This window comes from Lycorma delicatula, chromosome 9 (genome assembly GCF_047948215.1).
Source record: "Lycorma delicatula isolate Av1 chromosome 9, ASM4794821v1, whole genome shotgun sequence".
Lineage (NCBI taxonomy): Eukaryota > Metazoa > Arthropoda > Insecta > Hemiptera > Fulgoridae > Lycorma > Lycorma delicatula.
Window position 1 is genome coordinate 4404974 of NC_134463.1, and position 25152 is coordinate 4430125.

A 25152-nucleotide genomic window follows, 5' to 3' on the forward strand; every position below is an offset into this window, starting at 1 on the left:
AAATTTAATAGTTTAAGATTAACTCAATTAAATAGCACAGTTAATGAAAATATTTGATAATCAGAAGTAATAAATTTGCCGAATGTCAATAAACATTAGTGATGGTGATGTAATAAGTCATGCGTCACGTGTGGCTATAAGAAAACAAACGCAAGCTAGAATTTGCTGTGGTAGGAGGATCCCCCACTACAAGCTATGCACAAGAAAGATTACTATGAATCGAATCGTAATTGAGAAAGATTTGGTTTCCTGTCGCTTATCCAATTCATTCTTAAGAATCGTAAAAAGAATCGGTTTCTCCTGCAAACCGATTCTCTGTTCTTTCGTTCAGTTTAAAGAATCGAATCGAAGGAACGACTCGTTCACGATTCTTCCCATTACTAATTTTGAGGTTATGTATTCACTTTGTGATTGTATGTGTTGAATTACTTGAAAGTTAAAATCATAATGAGTGATAATCAAGGTTTAGAACCCACAGAATCAACTTCAAAACAACAACCGGTTGAAAATCAGCAGAGGTAAATATCAGAGATAAAACGTGTTGCTGAAAAATAATTCTATATCGTTAACTATGTACTGTGAAGAACTAAGTACATGCACATTCTCTCCAGTTTTGCAATAAACCAATAATTTAATATTTTATTACAGTTATATAAAAATTGGGCCAATGTATAACTATTATTAACGTTTTTCAGTGATTCTAATTTTGTTTTTAATAAAGCAAATATTAACTAATTAAACGATTCATTAATTTTAAAGTTTATATTGCTATATTTATTAGTATTATAATTGTTAACGGATTACTAATTAACTGTAATTATACTTATTTAATTTAATTTAATTGTTTATTCAGAGTCCTTGCGTTAGCATCCTCTGCTGGTGCTAAAGGTATATCAGATGCCGATTTACAAAAGGAAATACCAAATCTTAGTGCTGAAGAAAGAGTTACTGTTATTAATAAACTCATTACTCAGGTTAGTTTTGTAATTTGCTTTGGGTATCGTACATGCAACTATTTTGTATTGTACAATTTATTTTTAGTATTTATTCATTTAACATATTCTACTGCAAGGTTTTTTGTTTCCAGAAAAAAGAAATTTATTTATAATGTATTAGGCAACAGTGGATTGCTTGCTACTGATGAAAAATGTTCTGTAAAGAAAAATGAACTTCTAAATATAGGTTCTAGAAATGTTTCATAAAAGCACAATTAGTAGTTAATGTTGATGAACCTTTGAATGACTCTGAATTTTTAACTTATTACTTAAATGTTTTACATATTGCATGTAATTTTAATTTTTATAAATTTTTTAATCAAAAATGTCTGTAAAATATTTACTTATTAATTTATTTGTTTGTCTTCTATAGTGTATCAGAAATTTAATTTTTAATTAATCTTTTAAATTTATTTTCATGATTTCCCATGATTCTTTAACATCTATAAATCATGTAGTTATTTTATAATTTTTATTATATATACCCCCTTAGTAATTTTTTACTCTTTTACTTAAAATGATAAAATAATTTTATTAGTTTAATATGTTAATCTGTATGTACGTAGATAATACGTGCCAGTTGTGTGTCTTATACAAGCATTTATAGTGAGGAACCTATTCTCACCTCTTATATGTTCTGTGCAACAGGTGTATTTTTTGTCTATCCTCCTCACTTATTTTTATATCATACTGAGTAATTCTAAAGATTAGATTGTGTCAAGGATTAATTTAATAGTGGACCCTGGTGACCAGTACTGTTCCAATTAAATGTAAAATTCATTGTTTGCGGTACATAGTCCTTATGTGTCTGGTATGAAAATGAATACCTTAATTAACCATATCATAATTATATATTACACAATTCATGTCAGGAATAACTATTAGACTGATTGTAATTTTTGAATGGTCACATAAAGATAATGACTTCATTTTGTTTTGATGTCTTGTATTGTGTGACATCATGTGATTGTATTACTTATACCTGCAAATGTGGTGCTAAGTTTATTAATACATATGCACCTATTTTTAATGTGCATCTTTGTAGAAAAATAATTGAACGATTCATGTTTCAGTACAAACATTTTTTTGTTAATTATTGTACAGAATAAATACCAAAATGTGCATTCAATGATGAATAGATAATGAGTTCATTTCCTTGTTGAAATATATGTTTCAAACAAGTTTCTTTATTATCGTGTACTTTTTTTGGTGTATAGACAAATTGAAGTTCAAGGTCGGCATACATTTGTCCACTTATATTCAGTAGTGTAATACTATTGTCAAGTTGTGTGCCTTTGAATTAGCACTACTTAAATAGATTTAAATTAGCATATGAAATTAAATTACTCTTCTTACTCAGAACATCTGTTGAATTAGAGATAAAAGTAGCCACAGCTGCAGAAAATTTTCATTAAGATTCATCAGGAGTAAATGAGATTTAGATGATACATCTAAAGAATTATCCAAAGATTTTATATTCATTTGAAGAAGAAGGTTTGTCTGAAGAAGAAGAAGAGTTTAATGATACTGTTACTACCTGAAACAGTGCTGTTCTTGATGTTGAAGAAGAATTAATTGATGATCCAGCAAATCAAGACAAAAACGAAGATGGCTGTAAAGCGAAGTCTTATTTACATATGTCGATTCTTACAAACAAGTAAGAATATTTTTAATTTTTTTTTCTATAATAATTATGGGGTTGATTAACATACCTAATAATAACCTTTACTGGTCAAAAGGTGTAATGTGTCATAATAAATTCATTGCATCTGTAATGCAGCAAACCGGTTTTAGTTACTATTAATTTGTTTACATTCAATAATAATGAAGAAGAAGCCATGAAAGGCCAAAGATCAAAGATGTAATTGATGAATCAGTTGTGCCTTATAAAGCCTAATATTTCGTCAATACTTACTTAACAAAAGACATAAATATGGTGTAGAATTTTACAAATTGTGTACTCCAGAAGCATGTACTTCAAATTTAACTTCTTGTACAGGTAAAGTTAAAATTACAAATAAAGATTTGATCAAAAAAGAGAGTCTCATTGAGAATCTGTTGTTTTGAAGTTATAAAGTGATTTGGTGTACCCAAAGGCAGAACTTTATAAGCTAACAGTTATTATTCCATCATTCCTCTTGAGAGGCTTTATGATCACAAAATAAATACTATGGAATATTCGTAACTTTATAAGATAACAATTACACTGATAGATAAAAAAAAAAATTTCATGTTTCTCTAAGTTTGATACCATTTTTTGAATTGCTTTTTGCGTACATTACAGATCTGTAAATATAATTTTTCTATCACCCTTAGTGTTAAATAAATTATGCTTCAAAAAAAATTAAGGGAAAATATAATTAAAAATCTGTAAAATTTGTAATTTTGCATTGCCATACCTGTGTTAGAATGATTTCGCTGATGCTTTTTTTTTATAAATAGCCTCAGGCACACCCCGAATTAATGTCCAACAGTAATTGGCTAGCATGTTAGTATTCCATTTCCCTTTATAGCAGCTTTCCATCACCTAAATTTCTTATTGGAAATGTTCACCGTGTTCATTACTTACATCTCTGAGGTTGTCCAGGAAAAAATTCAGATATGAGTGGAGGAAATGTATGTTCAAAGACATATTACATCCAATAGCTGTATGAAGTAAGAAGTTGATTAACAATATTGTGGTAATTGTCGAATTTTTGTTTGCCGAGAAGCTTTTTGCAAACATTTTTAAATGAAGTTCGAGCTATACGTTCTACATTATTTAACAATGAGTTAAATACATTATCTTTGACCAACTCTCTTATTTGAGGACCAACAAATATTCCTTCTTTAATTTTTTCTTCACTTACATTTGGAAATTTCTGCCTGACGTACAAAAATCCAGTACTATCCTTCTTCATTGCTTTTAGAAAATTCTTCATTATGCCTAGCTTGATATGGAGAGGGGGTAGAAATATTTTTATGGGTTCAACTAAGGACTCATGAATAATATTTTTCCTGTTTGAAGTTAAGTTGTCTCGTTTCTTCTGCTCTTTGTAACATAATATTTATTCCTAGCTCAGCTGTCCCATTCGCAAAGAAAACACATGTAGTTAGTATAGCCTAACTGGATGCCTAACAAAATAACTGTAACTTTAAATTACCACATATGTTTTCTATAATTAAATTTTTCAAGAACGTCTTTCTTCACATTGTATGTCTCTTTCAAATTAATATCATAACTGATTGGTATTGAAGGACATTTGTTACCATTGTGTAGTAGAACCACTTTTAAATTATACTTGAACGAATACATGAAAAGGCACCACTCCTCAGGTTTATGAACTTGTCCTAAGTGCAACATAAGCTCATCAATATTTCTGCAATAAACCTAATTATTTTCATCAATAAAGTACTGAGAAAGTTCTTTTTATCGGCTTTGAAAGCATTAAATTTTTGTATTTTTTGAAATAAATTCCAATTTTGCTGCATTGGAAGACAATTCAAAATCAAAATCATTGTCTTCTTCAGTACTGCCTGATTCTTTATTGCTGCTTTTGAAACATACATGCACAGGTGGTTCAGGAAATGAGATAATTTGACTGTGAGGTATAGGCCTGATTGCAGATTGCAATGAAGGATATTTTATAGTATGTTTCGATTTTTTATAAATTCCATACACACTTGTTAAATAAAAGTAACATTCGGTTACATGTTCCTTTGGTTCACGCCAAACCATAGGTACACCAAATGGTCAAGCCTTTCGTGTACCTTTCAGCCATCCTCTTAAATATACAGAACAATTAGTGCATATTGTATGAGGAGCCCACATCTTATCCTGATTACCAATTTTACACTAAAAGTACAAATGATATGCTTTTTTAATTAAAGTTGTAATGTTTTTTCTATTTGATTTTACGATAAACTCACCTCATACATAACTAAAGGCATCTACATCATTTACACAATTTCGAGCCATTATGACACTTCACTGTTAACAAACTTAAGACAACAATAAGACTGAACAAAATTAATTCATTCCTAAATCCAGTTCTTAATACAAATAACATAGCTGTGTTTTCAGCTACATGTTTTGACCTGCACCGATCAAACATGATTAATCTTGTTGATGAAGGCTCACTCTTCCGTATTAGATATGATGTCATAATATGTGACTATGATATGATTTAATTCTTTGTCTAGTATTGTTTATTTATAGCTTATAAATTTTGTTAATAAAGTAAAACAATAAAAAATGAGCTAACAAAACGGAATATAGGAGCTTAAAATGCTAACTATACGTTAAAAAATGAAAAAATCTCTTTTGATTAAAATTAAAACTTTTTAAAATGGTGGTTGATAAAAAGATTTTGAGTTCATATTCATTTTCAGCATCAAAAAAAAGATTAAAATCATGTATTGCTTGTTAGGAAACAAAAATTGTGTTTATCAGTGTTATTGTTTCATCATTCCTCTTAGTGAGAGGTTTTATGACCACAAAATAAAATACTATTGAATGTTAAGTAGAGACTATAAAAGTGTACCCAAAATTGTAGTAGGTAAAAAATTAAAACAGGAAGATGTAATTGGTGAACTAGAGGAAACTGTTATACAAAAAACATTTTATTTATTGTATATATGCAAAATAAAATTAATCTTTATTGTGACCAATCATATACTGCGGCTTTAAAATAGGTTTTTTTTTAAAGTTTTACAGAAGTTATTTACCCGTGTTGTGAGACAGAATAAGTTAATAACAGGTCTCTCTCACGACAGATAAAATACATTCTATAAAACTTAACAAAAAAAAATAACAATTTTAAAGCCACAGTGTATGATTGGTCACAATAAAAATTTATTTAAATTAATTTTATTTAGCATGGCACATTGGTATATATATAATATATAAAATGTTTTTTATATAACAGTTTCCTCTAGTTCACCAATTATATCTTCTGTTTTAATTTTTTCCTACTACAGTTTTACAGTTTAGGGTACACTTTCGTGGTCTCTACTTCATTCTATAGTATTTTATTTTGTGGTCATAAAGCCTCTCACTAAGAGGAATGATGGAATAATAACACTGAAAAACACAATTTTTGTTTCCTAACATGCAATACATGATTTTAATCTGTTTTTTGATGTTGAAAAGGAATATGAACTCAAAATCTTTTTACCACCCACCATTTTTAAAAAATTTCTAATTTTAATCAGAAGATATTTTTTTTCATTTTTCAACATATAGTTAGCATTTTAAGCTCCTATATTCCATTTTGTTAGCTCATTTTTTATTGTTTAACTTAACATAAGTTATATTGTAAGCTATAAATAAACAATATTAGACAAAGAATTAAATCATATCATAGTCACATATTATGACATCATATCTAATACGGAAGAGAAGATTAGTCATGAAGAAGATTAATCATGTCTGTGCAGGTCAAAACATGTAACTGAAAACACAGCTATGTTGTTTGTATTTAGAACTGTATTTAGAAATGAATTAAGTTTTATAGAATGTATTTTTATCTGTGTCGTGAGAGGGAGCTGTTGTTAACTTGTTATTCTGTTTCACAACAGCTCCCTCTCACAACACGGATAAAATACCTTCTGTAAAACTTAACAAAAAAAGAACCTATTTTAAAGCTGCAGTATATGATTGGTCACAATAAAGATTAATTTGATTAATTTTATTTGGCATGGCCCGTTGGTGTATATAATACATAAATGCTTCTTTTTTTTTATTATAAATATAATTTCTGCTTACCAGTTAGTAGTGATTATGTTCTAGCGCTTTTGGAAAATATTATTTCCATCTTCAGGAACATATGTTAAATATATATTATAAATTCACTTCACATGTTAGAGTGAGTTAGATTAAAATAAATTATAATTTATATGAAACATAATTGATCGTGAAGTAAGGAAAATCAAGTCATATGTATTTGTGTCTTGTCGGTAAGAAGTCTCAATTGTTATGTTTGTTGGAATGAAATAAGTTTGGCCAACATAAGAATCAACAATTATTGTTTAAAATGTGTTTGAGTAAAATACCATTATTAAAATTTGTTTGTTTGTTTATCAGATTGTTGTTATTTAAGTATACATCAACATTTTCTAAAATATGTGTTTTATAAAGATTATTAGAGTATTTGAGAATTTAATAAAATTATTTGGGCTATAATTATGATTCTGTTCCAAAATATGTCCGGCAAAATTAGATCGTTCTTTGTGTTCTTTATTTATACAGTTGATGTGTTCTTTAATCCTAGTCAAAAAGGATTGATTAGTTATACCGATGTATTCCAAATTGCAGTCTGCGCATTTCCAACTGTATACACCCTGTTAATCTGAATTAAATTATTAGTAATTATAATTATAATTATTGTTTTTCTTGTTTTTGAAGGATCCTCTATTATTTATATAATTTATTGTTATGTAAGCTGTTTTTAATTTGAATGATTTAAAGATTTTATTGAATTTTCTGTAATTTGTATTATATTTACTTTTAATATATTCATTTCCATTATTATTTGTTAACTTTATTTTACCTTTTATATATTTTTATTTTCTATTTTAGTATATAATTTACTTATTAGGTTATCATTGTATCCATTAATTATAGCAATATATTTAATATTATTTAATTCATTGTTCAATTTTATGTCATCATGTATTAAATATTTTATTGCTCTAAATTAAGATGTTAAAAGTTGCTATTTTTCAAAGGATGAAATGAGTTATGATTAATTATAATATTTTGTTTACTGGGTTTCCTTCCTATACGTCTTATCGATTTTATCATTATTATAATTTTTTTGTCCAAGAAATTTATACTATTGTTGTTTTCTTGACTTCACATAAATTTAATGTTTGTGGTAGCATCTCAGCTTTTCATCTGAAGGTCCCGGGTTCGAATCCCAGTCAGGCATGGCATTTTCACACACCCTACAGATCATTCATCTCATTCTCTGAACCAATACCTAATGGTAGTCCCAGAGGTTAAAAAAAAAATTAATGTTATTATTTAAAGAGTTTATTTCTTAGATTATTTTATCTTCTTCGTTGTTAAATTGTTGATTATATATGAGATTAACATATCGTCCACATATCTCTTATGTAATAAAATTTGGTGTTTATTACATATGTTATGTAATTAATATTTTCTAATTTGTCCATGACAATGTTAGAAAATATAGCTGAAAGTGGTGATCCTATAGTGAGACCGTTCTCTTATTAATATTTGTTATTAAATTTGAAATAATTATATTTAATACATAATCTTAATAAATTTATTATTTCATATAATTAATTATATTAATAGTTCTGTTGGTATTTATACATAAGTGTATACATGTATTTTATATCTAGTGTTATGAGTTACGTTGTGTTATTTATATTTATATTATTAATTATATCCATGATTCATATCCGTTTTTTAGATTATATTTATTGTCGATATTAATGCATTCTTTTAAAGTATTAGATAGGAATTTACTTTCTAGATATATAGGCAAGGCAAATTAATACAATTTATTAGGCATGGGCATATCAGTTTTATGAATTTTAGGTAGTGCTTTTAATGTAAGGGCGTTTGTATTAATTTAAAGGTTCATTTAATATATTCATCCTTGAAAATATATTTGCGTTTGTTAATGTTGGAAATATCTTTTTTAATTTTGTTTGTAGGATCCTTAATTTCTTTGAACTTATTATCTTCTATAAATTTATTAGTTTTTTAATATATAAGTTATTGTTAATTTTGACAGGAGTATTAGTTTTATCGAACCTGACAATAAATAAATTTTTTTTTTAGCGAAATTAAAAAAAGGTGTTAATAATTTATTTAGGTACTTAAATAATTAATGCATTAAGAAAATAGTGCTTGGTTGTTACAGAACTCTTTGTCAGACCTTGTGAAGTAGGGAAGATGAAAAAAGTCACTTGACTTTTTTTACTGCTTACTTATTTCAATTTGTATCACACAAATTAAAATTTAATATATTTGGAGATAAAAATTTGTTGAAATTTGAAGTTTATTTTAACAATTTATTAATCTTTTAATTAAAATATTTGTCTATTTTTGTAGATTAAAATTTTTTAAATTATTATTTTTATGTGAAATCTTAATATAAAAAAAAATTGGGTTGTCTGTATTTCAGGTATAAGTATTCCATATTACATTGCCAATATCATATTTTCTTTATTATTGTAATTTTTTGTTACAAATTTAATAAGAATTCAAGGATTATATATTTTTATAACTGTTTTGAAAAAAAAAATAGTGCATTGTTTTTTATCGCTATATTTCCAATATTTCAAAATGTGTTCTCATAAAAATTAATAAAATATTATTATGCTTGTCATTGATGTCCTTGCAATTGATTTCCCTTTTTTTTAGTTAATTAGTCAATGAAAGTTTTATTACAATATTGAGAAGCAAGGATTTTATTTTTACTGTATAATATTATTGTTATTGTGACATATATTTATTTTGTAAAATGTTGTGTATTAACTTACTTAAAATTTGCTGATTGTAATTTTTCTTGTAGTTTGTATTTTAGACTATTCTCTTTTAGTTGATTTTTGTACTGAAATATTTTCCAGTTTGTAAGATATTTGTGGAACAATTTTTTTTTCTTCATAGGAGACCTTCATATTGACATGATGGATAATGTTTAAATTATTTTACCTTTTGATGATCAATTGTTATATTTATAATTTTTGTTTTTACAATTCAAGTTAATGCGATTAATGATATGTGAAGTAAATAATTATAATTATAACTCATCAAAGTTCTTGAGAATGGATTACTAATCCAAAAGCGCTTGAACATACTATTAAAGATTGTTGGTAAGTGGGAACTATTATATATCAATACCAATGGGCCATGATTAATAAAATTACTTAAACTTTTTTTTTTGGGTGATTTTTATTGTAATATTTATATATTACAATATTTGTACAGTTTTTCTTAGTTTATTGCTTTGATATGATTGTTGTAATTTATATGGTGTAATATATTTACAGGGCTGCCTTGATATATTTAATTCTGGCGGTACATTAGTGTACAAAGTCAAAGATACATCAAAAACTGAAAAATTAAAAGGTGCTGATAATGAGGAAAAAGTAGTTTATGGAATTATTGAAGAGGCTGGGAATAAAGGAATATGGATCAGAGATATTCGTTTTAAATCAAATCTCATGCCAACACAGTTGAATAAGATACTTAAATTACTTGAAGGAAAGAAAATGATTAAAGCTGTTAAATCAGTTGCAGTAAGTTTTTAAAATTTACTGTTACTCTATTCATTAATAATTTAATTTAATATAAGCCTTATTATTTTTTTGAATATTCATCATTTTGTTAATATATTTACTTATGCTTAAGTAACCTAAAAAGTGAATGATAATAGATGGAAAGGTTTTTCAGCATTGTTACACGAGGGTTATTTCTTTTTCAAGGTCGGACTGGTCACGAAATTAAAACTACAGTGAAAATAAAAAATTTGTTATTTTTAGCAAGTAATTACATAGTTACGCTATTTCTCTACATAGTCACCACTCCGATCTAGACATTTGTCGTAGTGTGGTACCAACTTTCCAATACCCTCGTCATACAACAAAGCCGCCTGTGTTTTCAGCCATGTTTCTATGCTCTCTGCAGCTTGATGTCTGTGCCAAAATGTTGTCTTCCTAGCCAGCGATTCATGTGAGCAAAGAGGTGAAAATCGAAGGGAGAAATTGAATTATCGCACGCACTTCACACTTGACGGGAGGTGCTATTGTTGTAGACATGTTTACGTGCTAGCTGCATGTTCAGAACTAAACAAAGTGACGTGGCGTGATTGAAGGCCATACTAGAGACACTGTGCAAAGGATCATCCGATTTTTGCATGGGTTTTTATTTCGGGACCGATCAGACCTTGAAAAAAAAATAACCCTTGTACTTAAGATATTATTGTTAATATAGATTTTTAACATGTTAAATATCTTATTTATTTTTGTACGATGTTTTTCTTAAAAACCAACATGAATTTTATGAGTGCATTTAATACAAGGGGTTTCCAAATAAGGATCAATATCTTTATTTACCGTTGTATTACATATTATGGTATAATATACTAGTACGTAGTAATATGATAATAACATATACAAATTGTAGCGTGTATTCTAATTACATTTGATTTCACATAGTAACTTAATGTTAAGTCACATCTATTATGAAGGCTATATCGTAATTGCCTAGCGAGCTAGTAAAAATGAGTTGAATAGGTATGAACTGTCAGTGAGGAAATGTACATCTACTTGTCAATATTTGCCGGATGCCTTTGAGGAAAGTTATTGGCCTTCTAGAGACATGTAGTTCAGTTATGACAAGAAAATAACTTTTTAATGTGGCAGATAAGAAATCCTGATCAAACACCATTTCACTTTGACATGCCAGCAGATTCAACATTTAATACTGTTTTGGGTGATAAATCTTTTGTGTGTGATCTTTTGGTTATAACAAACAGTGATGTACAGTCATGTTGATGGTACTTGCAGATGGCAAAAACCTTCCAACATTTATTGTATTTAAAAGAATAACCCTTCCAAAGGATGAAAAATTACCTGCTGGTCTCATTGCTGGGTGCTAAGAAAAAAGCTGAGTGGGTACGCACTGGTTTTGGAGTGGGTAAAATGTGTGTGGTAGCAGCAACTTGGTGTTCTTCTAAAACTGAAAAATATGTTAGTGATGACATCTTAGTGAGGACATGTAACAGACAATGTGAAAAAAAATTTTGAGAAAGTAAAACAGTTTATTCCTCCTGAAAGTAGAAAAGCTTGTATTCCTGCTGGATGATATCATTACTACAGCCACTCGTTAATTGTTTTAATTGGCCTTTCAAAGCCCATTTGAAACATTTTTATTCATAGTGGAGGGCGACTTCAGTTCATGAAACGACTCCTACAAGAAGACTGAAAAAGCAGAGTTTGGCATTAATATGCAAGTGGATCTTGGCTGCATGGAATCTTACTTCAAGTGATTTGGTTGTGATGAGCTTCAAGAAATGCTGCATTTCTAAATGAAATTTAAAGGGAGATCTGTGCTCATTGTGCTCAGGAAGGCCACAGTGACACTATCTGCCAAGAAGATGAAAAATGTGCAAACTGCTGTGGTTCCCATACAACCTGCTTTTGAGATTGCCAACTTTTAAAGAAGAAAAGGCAATTCTCAAAATGTGTACTGAGCAGAAGCTATCTTTTCCGGCTGTATGCAGAAATATAAAAAGATAATATACTCATGGAACTTGCTTAAACCAGATGTATTTTTTTCCACAGCTACATCAAAACAAGCTCCTACAAATGTAGGTAATTAGTAGTGCGAATCCTACAATGAGCTAAATAAACTTGTTCAGATGCTATCTGACCAAGTTGCCTCACTTACAGCCACTATTTCAGAGCTGAAAAAATGAACAGAAAGATTAGCTGTAGTTAGTGAAACCAAAACTGGGATCCCTCTGAAAGTTCCAGAACATTGAAGTTCTTTAAAATCAAAAACATGAAAAAGAAAAACCAGATGATCTATAACTAATTTTGTCAAATATACACCTGTATTGCTGTGTCTAAGTACCTTTATGTATGACGATGACGCAGACATCCTTGATCAACTTTTCTATTTTACATTCATGATACTTGAAATTGATAATAGGTATATCCCACAAATATTGGGTAAACCTAGATGTCCTTTTGTTCCTTGGTGGAATAATGATATTGCATAAACGCTGTTAGCAAACGACGGCAGGCACTGTGCATATTGAACCGCAGCCCTACAATTGAACATCTAAATTTATATTCTAGAGCTAGAGCAATATTTCATAGAGTATTCTAGGATGGTAAGATGAAGTCTTGGACGAAATACATGAACACTATATCACGCACTACTCCCATGTCTACTGTTTGGAAAAAGATCTGTACAATCTGCGGATCACCAAAACAATCCATTCTCAGACTCATTCATGAAGGAGAGAACTCCTTACATCACCTCAAGTGGCAAGTATTTTTTCAGATTATTTCTGCTGGGTGTCCCTCACCACATCATGCATTAATGAACTTCAGAGGTAATACTATCTGATGGAAATACTATCGTTTAATGTTGGTGATTTGATTGGTGAATTAAACACTCCCATTTTCATTCAATGAGTTGTCACATGTACTTAAAAACTCATGTACCTTGGACCTGACAACATTCATCTCAGTATGCTTCTACACCTTCCTAATTTGGCACTGCAACACCTATTGTGTATTTATAATAGACTATTCTCCTCACAAGTCTTCTCTTCGGTCTGGTCAGAAGCCGTTGTCATACCAATACTTAAACCTGGTGAAGACAAAGCAAACCCCTCAAGCTACCACCCTATCTCTTTGACAAACGTTTTATTTGAAGTGATGGAAAGAACTGTGAACCGCAGGCTCTCATGATACTTAAAGAGACATGGTCTTCTATGACTAGAACAATGTGGTTTCTGCCAAGGACATTCTTCCATTGACCATTTAGTTTCACTGGAAGTAGCTGTCCAGAACACTTTCCTGTTCTGTCAGTGTCTTGTTACTATCTTCATTGATATCAAGTAGGCTTACGATCAGCTTGGTGATGTGGTATTCTTAACACTCTTAAAGATTGGGAAGTCAAGGGCTGTTTACCTACATTTATCAGGGGTTTCCTAAATGACTGAACTTTCCGTGTTTGTGTTGGAGATTACTTATTGGGTAGCGTCACTTTGGAGATTGGAGTCCCTCAAGGAAGTGTATCAAGTGTAACAGTATCACTGATTGTGTGCACCCACCTTTTTCATGTTCACTGTTTGTTGATGATTTTGCCATATATAATGTGAACCCAACAGCCACAGCAGAGAGACTACTACAGAACACAATATCTCACCTTGAAGCTTGGTCCAAGGTTACCCGGCTTCACATTTTCACCTGAGAAAACAAAATGTGTAGTCTTTTCTTGCTTGCAGGACCCTTTTATATCACAAATCTTTCTGAATGAAGAGAAAATTGCTATCTCTCATGATATTAAGTTTTTAGGTTTGTTTTTTGACAACCGTCTTATGTGGGTCAATCATATCAAACAATTAAAAATGAAATGTTCCAAACTGCTAGATATGCTGCGAGTTCTTAGCAATACCAATTGGGGAGCTGACAGGTCATGAATGTTGCAGTTTTATTATTCTGTAGTTCATTCCCGCTTAGATTATGAATGTATCGCCTACTCTTCAGTGCGTAATATGCTAAAGTTGTTAGATGCTGTACATCATGCTTTTCTCCATCTTGCTACAGGTGCTTTTAGATCAAGCCCTATTACTAGCATACTTATTAAGTGAGGTGAACCATCACTGTGGGATAGATGTAACCAATTTTTAACATCTTAACCCATCAAGTTGGTCTAGTGGTGAAATCACTAAACCAAATCAACGTCTTCCCAAATCAACTGATTTGGAAGTCGAGATCCAGTGTTCAAGTCCTAGTAAAGGCAGTTACTTTTACACGGATCTGAATACTAGAGCGTTGTTACCAGTGTTCTTTGGTGGTTAGGTTTCAATTAACCACACATCTCAGGAATGGTGAGATTGTACAAGACTATACTTCATTTACACCCACACATATCATTCTTATTCATCCTCTGAAGTAAAACCTGTATGGTAATTCCCGGAGACTAAATCAGGGAAAAAACTTCTAACATCTTACTTTGTCCATCTTAAAGGGTAACTGAATCACCTAGCTTTTACCGCAGTTCTTCCGAATCCTAATTTACAAAAAATGAAGACCATCTACTTCATACTGCGTATGAAGTACTGCTGGGTAGTAACTTACCCAGCAGTTACTACAGCTTTTAAACATCAACATACCTTCTATTTTTCCAATGTATTACTGTTCATATCCTCTGTGGAGAATCAATCTTATAAATTTTATTTTTGATTTTACCATATACAAGAAACAATCAACACCACCTATCGTCTTTCAGCAAAGTTTTTGGCATATTCTCTCCAAAATAAACCCAGAAGCAATAGTATTCACTGGTGGATCGAAACAGAATGATACCGTTGGATGCGCATTTTTTCTTAATAGAAGAATCTGCATGTTTGATCTGCCTAATCTTACAAGTATATTTACTGTTGAACTGTACGCTATTAATAAGGCGTTGAATATTGTTAACCCAAAATACTTTGAGCTTTAGAAGATTTTTACTCTAGACATCCTTTGGTCACCGAAATTTACAATGCAATCAAGTTGAGCCTTCATAACACACAAGTGAGTTTCTGCTGGATACCAGCCACATAGGAATTGTGGGCAGTGAATGTGCAGATTCCGCTGCTAAAGACGCATGTAGTCAGTCTTCTTTCACGAGTTGTGTTACTGCATGTGATTTTATCAATTGTGTAAAATACTCCCTTCGAAAAAAATGGCAAGGTGACTGGACTGCCACAGTGGATAATAAACTTTGATTCATTATAAGCACTATGTTTACATGGGACTCAGAGGAAGTAGTTCTTTGTCAATTGTGGTTAGGCCATACCAGAGTCACACACGGATATCTAATGTCAAAAGTAAATGCACTAATATGCATACAATGCAACTACCGTTTGACTATGTACCACATACTTATGGACTGCATTTGTTATGCAGCCTGGGGTCGTAAATTTAAATTGCCCAGGGAAATACGTAAAATCCTGGGCAATGATAAGAAATGTTGGACCAGGTGTTTTTATTTCTTAGAACTATTAGTATTTTATGTACTTTTTAATAGTGTTATGTTTTTTTTTTTTACTGTAATGTTCATTTAAAATTTTTATTTTCTTTCCGAGGAGCTCTTTACACTCATTTTATTTTATTTTATATTGTATACTTTATTTTTATTTTAGTTTTATATATATAGTTGTTTTTTATTTATTTTTATGTTTTTTATCTGTGACAGTAGTTATATTTAATCTTTTTAATAATATTAGTTTTAAGTTTTTTAGTGGTTTTTTGTCTTATTAGTTTTAAGTTCTAGCTTTTTAATCTTTTAGTTTTTAACATAGGTTTGGTTTATGTTAATTTTTTTTAGTCTTCCCGTTATTAGTGTTGGGGCCCTTTACACCTCTTTTGGGTTTTATTAAATTATTTTTGTTAAATTTTACGTTTTTAGTTATACGCTTATTTTTAATTTTAGTTTTACAGCTGTGATATTAGTTTTAAGTTTTGTTTATTTTTTTAGGTAGTTGTCTTTTTTAACTATTTTTTTTCTTCTATAAAATTTCATTCTGGGTGATAATAACGCCAAAGCACTCTTTGCCCACAAAAAATCCCTCCCCCCCAAAAAAAAACAAATTGCTGTTTTAACTTGCTTGTTTTTAAAATGATCGTACAATGTTGTTAAAATAAACTTTATTTTTTTTTTGTTTCAAGGATACCTGCTAGTTTGCTTGTATTTCCATATTTTTTTAACTGTTTGTCAATGTATCAAATTTTTGTATATAATTTAGTATTAATGACAATTTAATTTTAAAGTACATATTTTAGTATTTAATTTTTTAAAAAAAGAAATAGAAAATTTTATGGTTAACTTTTTTTTTCAAAAACTACACCATTATTTTTTGGGTGCGTGTCTTAAGTGAGGGCTCATTAATTTTGCTCAGTCTGTAAATAATTTAGTTCTTAGAATATTTGTTCAGATAAATTATACAATAATGGCATTAGTACAAAAAAGTCTTTTACGGAAAATTTTAATAGAAAATTTGTTCTTTTAAATTATACTTTTACATTGTATACAAAGCAGGAAGCGATATGAAGGTGGGGCAATGTATATACAATTAAATTTAAAAAAAAAAAAAAATATGTTTAAAAAGATATATAATCTAATTTTCAATGTTTATATAATCAAAATTAAAAAAAAGATCTTAAAAAAGTACAGATAATTAAAAAATTATGAAAGCTAATTATTGGGTTTGGGTAGATTAAAATTGCTATAAACCATATTATCTGTAACATCTCATCAATATTATTCACGTTCATGAACAAGATTATTTAGGTTGGTGGATTAAAAAAATCAAAAATTCAACTTTATATTGACATTGTGGTTTTTGTAGGCCAGTAAGAAGAAAGTGTACATGTTATTCAATCTAGAGCCAGATCGTACTTTGACAGGAGGTGCATGGTATTGTGATCAAGATTTTGAAGCAGAGTTTGTTGATGTATTAAATCAGCAGTGTTATAGATTTCTTCAACAAAGAAAAGAAAAGAGTGCTAATGCTAAAGGTGGACCACTATCTATTCGAAACGCTGGATATGCATCATCTAACGAAGTTTGGAAATTCATTACTGAACTTGGGATTAGTAAGGTTGTATTTTATTCTGTTCATTTTGTATATTTTTAGTGCAGTAATACACACATGTATTACACATCATCAAACATGTAATACTGCACATACTGTGGCACTTGTGCCACAGTATGGGCACAAGTCATTTTTGCTAAGCTCTCTTAAATACTTATGGGACTGAAATGGACATCACCCGACAAGAGCTAAGCGAGAAAGTAGTCAACATCTCCTCCTGCTGACCCACAGTGTGACACATTTGATTATTCTAAATGTTCATCTTCCTCTGTCTGTTGTATCCCACCTGGACTGCCACCAATCTAAAAGATCATCACAGGATGACACTCTATCTTTCCCTTGATAGCATTCATCCCGTTCTTAGCCAGCAAGTCTGCAGCACCTTAAAGAAGATAGTCCTATTGCCCGAACAGGCTTGCAGAGACACCTTTCTTTGAACTCATTCGAAACTGAGTCTGGTATGCTGTGTGTTTAAAGCTCTGATCAAAACAGGTACTCTATACAAAAATATAGAGTTTGTAACCCTAGAGTACTTGCACTGATTGGAAGCTTTCACTTTATTAAGAAAGCCTGTTTGTGCAGTCACTGTCCTTCCTATCATCACTGTGGCTTTGACTATATATCTCTGAAAGGAATGCCTTCTGTCCAGCTGTACCTCAAGGTACTTCACCATATTGGCAGCATATTGAAAGTCCTTCTTTAATCAAAGATTCTCAAAGATAACACCAAGATACTTCTGCAGAGGGACATAACTAATTTGATGACCTGCATTGATACATGAGGGCGTCTTGTAACAGCTGGTCTGCCCATGAGCAAAACATCATCATTGTTTTCTCTGTGCTAAACACCACCTTATGTTGCAAACTCCACAATTAGAGTATTTTAGCCTGGGCTTCCGTAAATTCAATCTCATTCCTCTATTATCCTTTAACCAGCAAAAGTCCATCATTCGCATAAGTTAATTTACAGTTTCCACTGGGTAACCTCAACTAAACCATGGAATTGAATTCAAAAGCCCAGAGCAGAGATCTTAAAACACTTTGGACAACCTTTGGTAAGTGTTTTTTCTACTGATACATTGTCTTGAAGAACAACATCTCAATTGCTGAAATATCTTCGAGGCTGTTCAGAAAGTTACTTATGTTTTGAAATAAAAAACTATAAAATAAAAAAAAGTTATTATATACATTTAAAGGAAGAATCTTCAACTATTTTTCTACGTAGTCGCCATTTAAATTGAGGTACTTATCATAACGATGCACAAGCTTTTCAATTACTTCTCTGTAGAAATCTACTGCCTTAGATTTTTTGCACTCATATTGCAGAAAACTTGTGATAACCAAGCTTACCTGATTCAATTTTATGCAGTAAACTTTGTGAAATTTGGGGGAAGTGAAGCAAGAGTTCTGTAATCGGGATGTGGTGATTTTACAAATTTTATCATTGCTTTTTATCGTCAGTTCATCAGTCGTAAGGCTAAGCCGACCACTGTGGTCCTCATCATGAATTTTGATGTGGCCAATTTTAAACTGAATGCACTACTGCCTCACTCTCCCTTTACTCATTATTCCATCTCTGTACACCTCACAAAGTTGCTGATGAATTTCAATTGATTTAAGGTTTTTCCCAGTAAAAACCTAGTCACTGAACGCACCTCAAAACTTGCAGGATTTTCTACTGAAGCACACATATCAATAATTCACATCGAACAAAGTAGAAAAATCACAACCACTGTCATGCTATGACAGCTTGATGCATACTGAGTGTGGAAACGTTTTGACACCAAGATGGTGGCCCTATTCCCACCCATCTCCATGCTAGGCACAAACGTAAGTTAGTTTTTGGACCGCCCTTATATATAACACATTCTGCTGATTTTTCCTATAATCATGCTTTTGTAGCTGAAACAGGGCACCAGAGTCACCAGAAATTATTAAAAGCTCCTGCTATATCCAAAAAGATACCTAAGAAATACTCAGACTCACTAAAAGAAACAGTACTCATAACCTTAAGAATAGCTCCTTCCTGCTCCTGCCTGGGTGAAAACCATATTGATCATCCATCACAAACTTTCTAGAATTAAACTCATCACTAATATGAAGATACAAAACCTCAAAAACCTTTCCAGTTAATGATAGGAGTTTAAAGACCTGTAAGAGGAGCTCACAATGGGTTCCTTATCACCACCTTTAAACAAAAATTTATGAACACCTTTTTTCCAACAAACAGGGAAATAACCAGCAGAGCTTCCTATTAAAAATTCTAGTCAAAGTACCAGTCAAATTCCGACAGAATGGACAAGGAGCTCCACCATGATTCTATCAAAACCGAGGGCTTTATTCCTTCCAGAACTGCAAATTATCTGACGTACTTCTGCCTGTATAATTTCCATAGATAAAACATAAGATATTTTATTTTTTTGCATCTTTTATGATCCTTCTAGCACTGTATTAATCAATTTTCTTCCTCTTATGATATGTTGCCATAACTTATTAGAATAAAAAAGCTGACTGGTATATCTCTCATGATGTACCAGTTCGCTTTTCTATTTTGATGTTTTTCAATTAAGTTGTTAAATCTTCTTTATTACTTTTTCATTTTTTTTCATTTAATCTCCATGTCCACATTCCAAATACTTCTAGGATTTTCCCTTTTTCTTAGCTTCCATGTTTCACATCTATAGAAACTAAAGAATTAAGCTTTAAATATAACACTTAACAGAAAACTTCGTCAGCTCAGCTATGTATAGTAAGATGACTATACAAAACTGTTTCTTTTTGTTGTTTCCTTAGACATTACTATTTTTGTTTATATTTCATTTTCATTTTTTGAAATCTATTAACATATTTCATAAGTGTTTACTATTTTACTTGTTGAATTCTTCCTTCTTTTGTGCAGATGTTATTGGTGCAACATTCATGGATAGGTATACCAATTTAAACAAAAATTAAAATGTTTTTATCTGGACATTTTTAGTAGATGAATTTAAAATTTTGTATAAACTTTTTGAACAATTTTAATTAGGTTTTTATGATATTATTTTTGTTCCATTTGAATTAGTGATTTAAGAGAAATTTTTTCAAATTTTGTTTATTTAGGTGCAATTATCTGATGATGATATAAAAACTATACTTGATACACTAGTTTATGATGGAAAAGTTGAACGAGTTTCTTCAATGGAAGGAGGACATTTATATAGAGCTATTGAATCATTATTACCTCCTCCTGGAATAGTTCGTCTTCCTTGTGGGGTTTGTCCGGTATGTTTAAACAATTTTTGTTAACTTTAGTATAATTTTTTAATAAATTTCTATAATGTACTTATTATTTTAAGAGACTAGATTCCAGATAGGATATTATTGATTTCTATCAGAATGGAAGTGTGGTTGATCTTTATATATTTGCCAAAAGTCCAATTTGTACTATAAACCTCTATGGTTGGAAATTTTTATTAAACCAATTTTTATTTTATTTGTATCAATTTACTTGTCATTCAAAGAGCCTTCCAATGAAGTGTCACAAGCTACATTGTCTCGTTTAAAAAAATAAGTTTTCAACCCTTGAAAATTTAGAAAATATTTATGGGTGAAATTTTGTTGGTAATTTAAAAAATAATTTTCACAGTTTTAATCTACAGATTATGATTACTTCAAATGGTTTAAGAAGTAATATCTTGTAATTTTATAGTTATTTTTGTTGGACTGAAATTTAAAAAAGTACTACTCCAAATGGTTTTGTGCACCTACCGAGTGAAGGGATGAGCAGATTTTTATTTTATTTTCATCAAAATTTATTATTTTTTTCTAGTTGTCAATTAATGTAATTAAATGTTACCATTGCCATTTAAGATTTTTGAGTTGGTGGTAGGTGTAGTGGAAAGGGTGGGTTCCACTTCTTTGAAAATAATTTTAAAAAGGTTCCTCCCAAGAATGGTATACATGCGCCTGCAAACAGAAATATGATGGGGCTGATAGCTGTTGAATAATAAATAAGGTAAATTTTCAAATGATCACCCGGTATTAACAGATAATGCAATATCAACGAAGAACATTGGTTGTACAGGTCTACAAAAAAGAATATCAGAGTTTTAATTTTTTGTAATATCTTTGGTTTGAGGTATACAGTATCACTTTAAGGCTAGAATCAAAGAGCCAAAAGGAAAATTTTAATTGTGCACATGGCTGTTGATTGATTCTTGTCTATCTTTCCTCTTGACATTGCCACTATGAAAGATAGTGACTTCTGAAAAATTTTGCAGTTTGCTAAATATGAATTTGTAAATATGTTATATTCAATGTTTATTTTGTAGAAAGTTTTGTTATGATTCTCCAGTTGACAATAACATTCATTAATGGTATAATCTCTTTGAAACAACTGGTGTCTGTGTAAAGGAAAGAGTAGGGAACAATTGAGGTTGTCTGAAAAAATGTTGTACATGTTGGGGAGGGATTCTTTCCTGCATAGTCGTAAAAAAATCTTTTAGGAAGCCAGCTATGAATTATCAATGCCAAAAAAAAAAAAATGTTTTAAGGAAATGCTTAGATATGTCTCCCTCCATACTGTTTACAGTTGTTACAGACTTAGCCTGACTGTGCCAGATAGTAACTTAAGCTTACCAACTACAGTGTGCGTGTGACTTCACTATCAAAATTTTGCAGCATGAAGCATACTCAATGTTATTGAGTATATTGATGAGTCAACATTTCATTTTAGTGGAAAAGTTAACATACATAATGTCCATATCGTGGGGGGGGGGGGGTAGTAAATATCCATGAACTCTCACAATACAAAAGGGATTATAAAATTTAATGTTTCTGTTAATATCCCAATAGTAAATTTATGAGACTTCTTTTTCTCTGAAGGAAGCATTACAGGAGCTGTTTATTTGGATATATTACAAACGTTGCTCTTTCCTCTACTGCAAGATGGACTAGAGAATTTTATTTAGCTACAAGATGGTGGTCTCCTCACTGGCGTAACTCTGTATGGGATCGGTTGAATAACTTTTCCCCAACTGCTGGATTGATCGGCAGAGAACCTGCTGACAGAGCTTATTTGTGGTGGCCTTCAGGGTCACCCGATCTGATCCCCATTGATTTTTCCTTTGGAATCTTATAAAGGATCTTGTATATGTGCATCTGCTACTTACTAATCTATCCAGTCGAATTTATCTATATTACTAATATATCTGAAAGCAGACTTTTTCCTTTGGGGGTATTTAAAAAGTGTAGTTTTTAAAAACAATTCTCATCTACACTTGACGAGTTGAAGGCTAACATAGAAAGTGAGATTTCAAACATTACAAGAAACAAACAGTGAGCAAACATTACAAAAAGTGTCTGCAAATGTAATGAAGCATGTACGAATCTGCATCAAGATCACAGGAAATTGTTTTGAACATCTATTGTAGTTATTTGATAAGGCGATTTGATTATTTCTGTATATAAGTATTTTATTAACATTAACATTTTTGTAATAAATTCACATCGTCAAACAAAGTTTCTTTTTGGAACACCCACTGTATAAAGAAATTTTAACTTTATTCGTATCACTTCTTAATTGTTGTAGAATTTGCTTCTAGAGTTGCCTGTTTTAAGAACTGGAAGTGGAACATTGGTGTATTGTAGAAATTGAAGAGGAACTGAACTGTTTTAAATGTAATATGCACAATTCATCTGGCTATTCATTCTCTGGTCCCTGTACATGAAAGTTGCATTGTATCTTTGCAGATCAGTGTAAAGCTTATCTTGCTTTATAATAATCATTTAAAAAATCACTTACGGTGTTATTGTATTCCTGTCAGGTTTTTGTTAACTGATGATATTGTTAATATTCTTTAATATTGCAGAGTATTACATGACCAGCTATAATATTATGTAATATATTTTTCTGTTCCATAGAGTATCATTTCATGTTATTAAATGTATACTTAACAATTTTGGAATAAGTGCCTCTCCTCTTATGTAGTATTGTGATAGAAATATTTTTTATAGTTACTGTAGTTATTTTCCCTTTTTTATTTCAGGTAATACGAAATTGCAGTGATATTGGTTCAGTGAATCCAAAACAGTGTGTTTATCTCACAGAATGGTTAACTTAAAGTAAAATATCTTCTGTTACAAAAAAAAAGTTACTATGATAAAATTCATTGAAGATTTTTCGTAATTAATATTTTTTATGTATTGTATTTGCTGAAATCATTTTTATATTTATTTATGTAATTTATATGTGTTTTTTATCATATTATACTTGCTAAAACTGAAATTTGTGTGATTTGTTCTGTTATGTTATTAAAAAATTTTGAAATTGTTACATTTTTATTCTTTTCTTTATATCTGGGTACAAATAGATTAAATAATTCCTTAACTTTTAAGTAATTATCCTTTTAAGTAATTCCTTAACTTTTCGAGTTGTATATAATAATAATTACTTCTGTACTGCAACTATGGCTTACAACTGCAAAATCAGGGTAAACATTTTAGCTCTTGAATGAGATATCAAAGAAATTGAGTAAATATAATTACTTAGAAATTTCTTAAAATTAAAAAAAAAGATTATTTCAAAAGAGATAATGGCCATTTTAAAAATGATAAACTTATAAATATTTTTTTATCATATTCCAGGGATCGTAATTATTTCATTGTCATCGTGAGTTATATTTTAAAAATTGTGTTGAATTCACCATTTTAATTGTTTAGCATTAGTCTCTTTATAAAAAGTAACTAGGGTGGTTGTGGCCCTGTCCTTTTGCATTTCATAGACTGTTTTTTTGTTGCATGAACAAAAACTTGCTTAACACAGTATCGGACTAAAAGATCACAGAATCTGAAAATCTGTGCAGCCTTAGTTTTCGATTCAAATCCACATGGGAATTTGCAAATCATCAGGGCAGAATGTTATTAAAAACAAATTCAAGAATTATTCACTTTCTAAGGTTTGAGTCCTTGTAAAGCCAATTGCTTTTATATGGATTAGAATGCTAACTGTGGAAACTGGTGTACTGTGGAAACTTGGTTGGGCTTCAATTAACTACAAATCTCAGGAGTGGTTGACCTGAGTCTGTTTCAGACTTCGTGTTTACCAGTACATTTGCACTTACAGTAGTTCCCCATTGCAGCTTTGCCCGCGCTATATGGTTACTTTGTTTCCCATAATGGTCAATCTTTTTATTCTATGTTTAGTAATCAAGTAACTGGAGGCAGGTACAGCAAGTCACACATAGTAATGGTGGCAATGGCTGTGTTGGTTGAGCCACAGTGCCATATATCTTTGCATCCCTTAAAGAATTGGAATAAAAAATAACCTGAAAATGGTTTTTAAATATCTATCTGAAGAGTATACGTAAGGCCAAATCTATTGATTATCTTGTTCACTACAGTTGAGATTGGGAAATTTACATTCATTGTTCAAACATTTTTTTCTTCATCCCTTTCAAGGTCAAATTTAAAAACTCTAGAAATTGCTTTATTAACATGAAGATACTCACCAAAAATCAGGTTGATTCTTCATTTGTTAATGAGAAATTAAAAAAAAAAAAATAAGATGGGGGTTTTAAAATAATTCAGTGGTCAATTTTAATCCTTGAAACTCAAAAAATCTAGAAATTGGTTTTTAGATGTTCTAATCTATCAGTTCAAACCCAGCTCACAAAGTGATAAACACTCACAGTTCACAATTATTATTCAGTTCATTAAAGTTTGTGCTTCAACTGGCAAATTTCCACTACTACATTATACTGTAACAAGACCGATGTAACGGACCTGAGTAATGGATTCCTGCCAATTAAGAAGAAACTAGTAGAAATTATAATAATGGAA

The 25152-nt window shown here is 30.4% G+C and overlaps 1 protein-coding gene across 1 annotated transcript; it reads left to right on the top strand.

Moving 5' to 3' along the window:
• The first annotated feature begins 267 nt into the window (after nucleotides 1-267).
• Polr3F (RNA polymerase III subunit F) lies at nucleotides 268-23649 on the top strand. The gene is made up of 6 exons (XM_075375467.1): nucleotides 268-518; nucleotides 854-974; nucleotides 10005-10253; nucleotides 17090-17341; nucleotides 20434-20595; nucleotides 23361-23649. Exons 1-6 carry the CDS (start codon nucleotides 448-450, stop codon nucleotides 23433-23435), a joined length of 930 nt encoding a protein of 309 aa, XP_075231582.1. The 5' UTR covers nucleotides 268-447; the 3' UTR covers nucleotides 23436-23649.
• Nucleotides 23650-25152: the final 1503 nt, after the last annotated feature.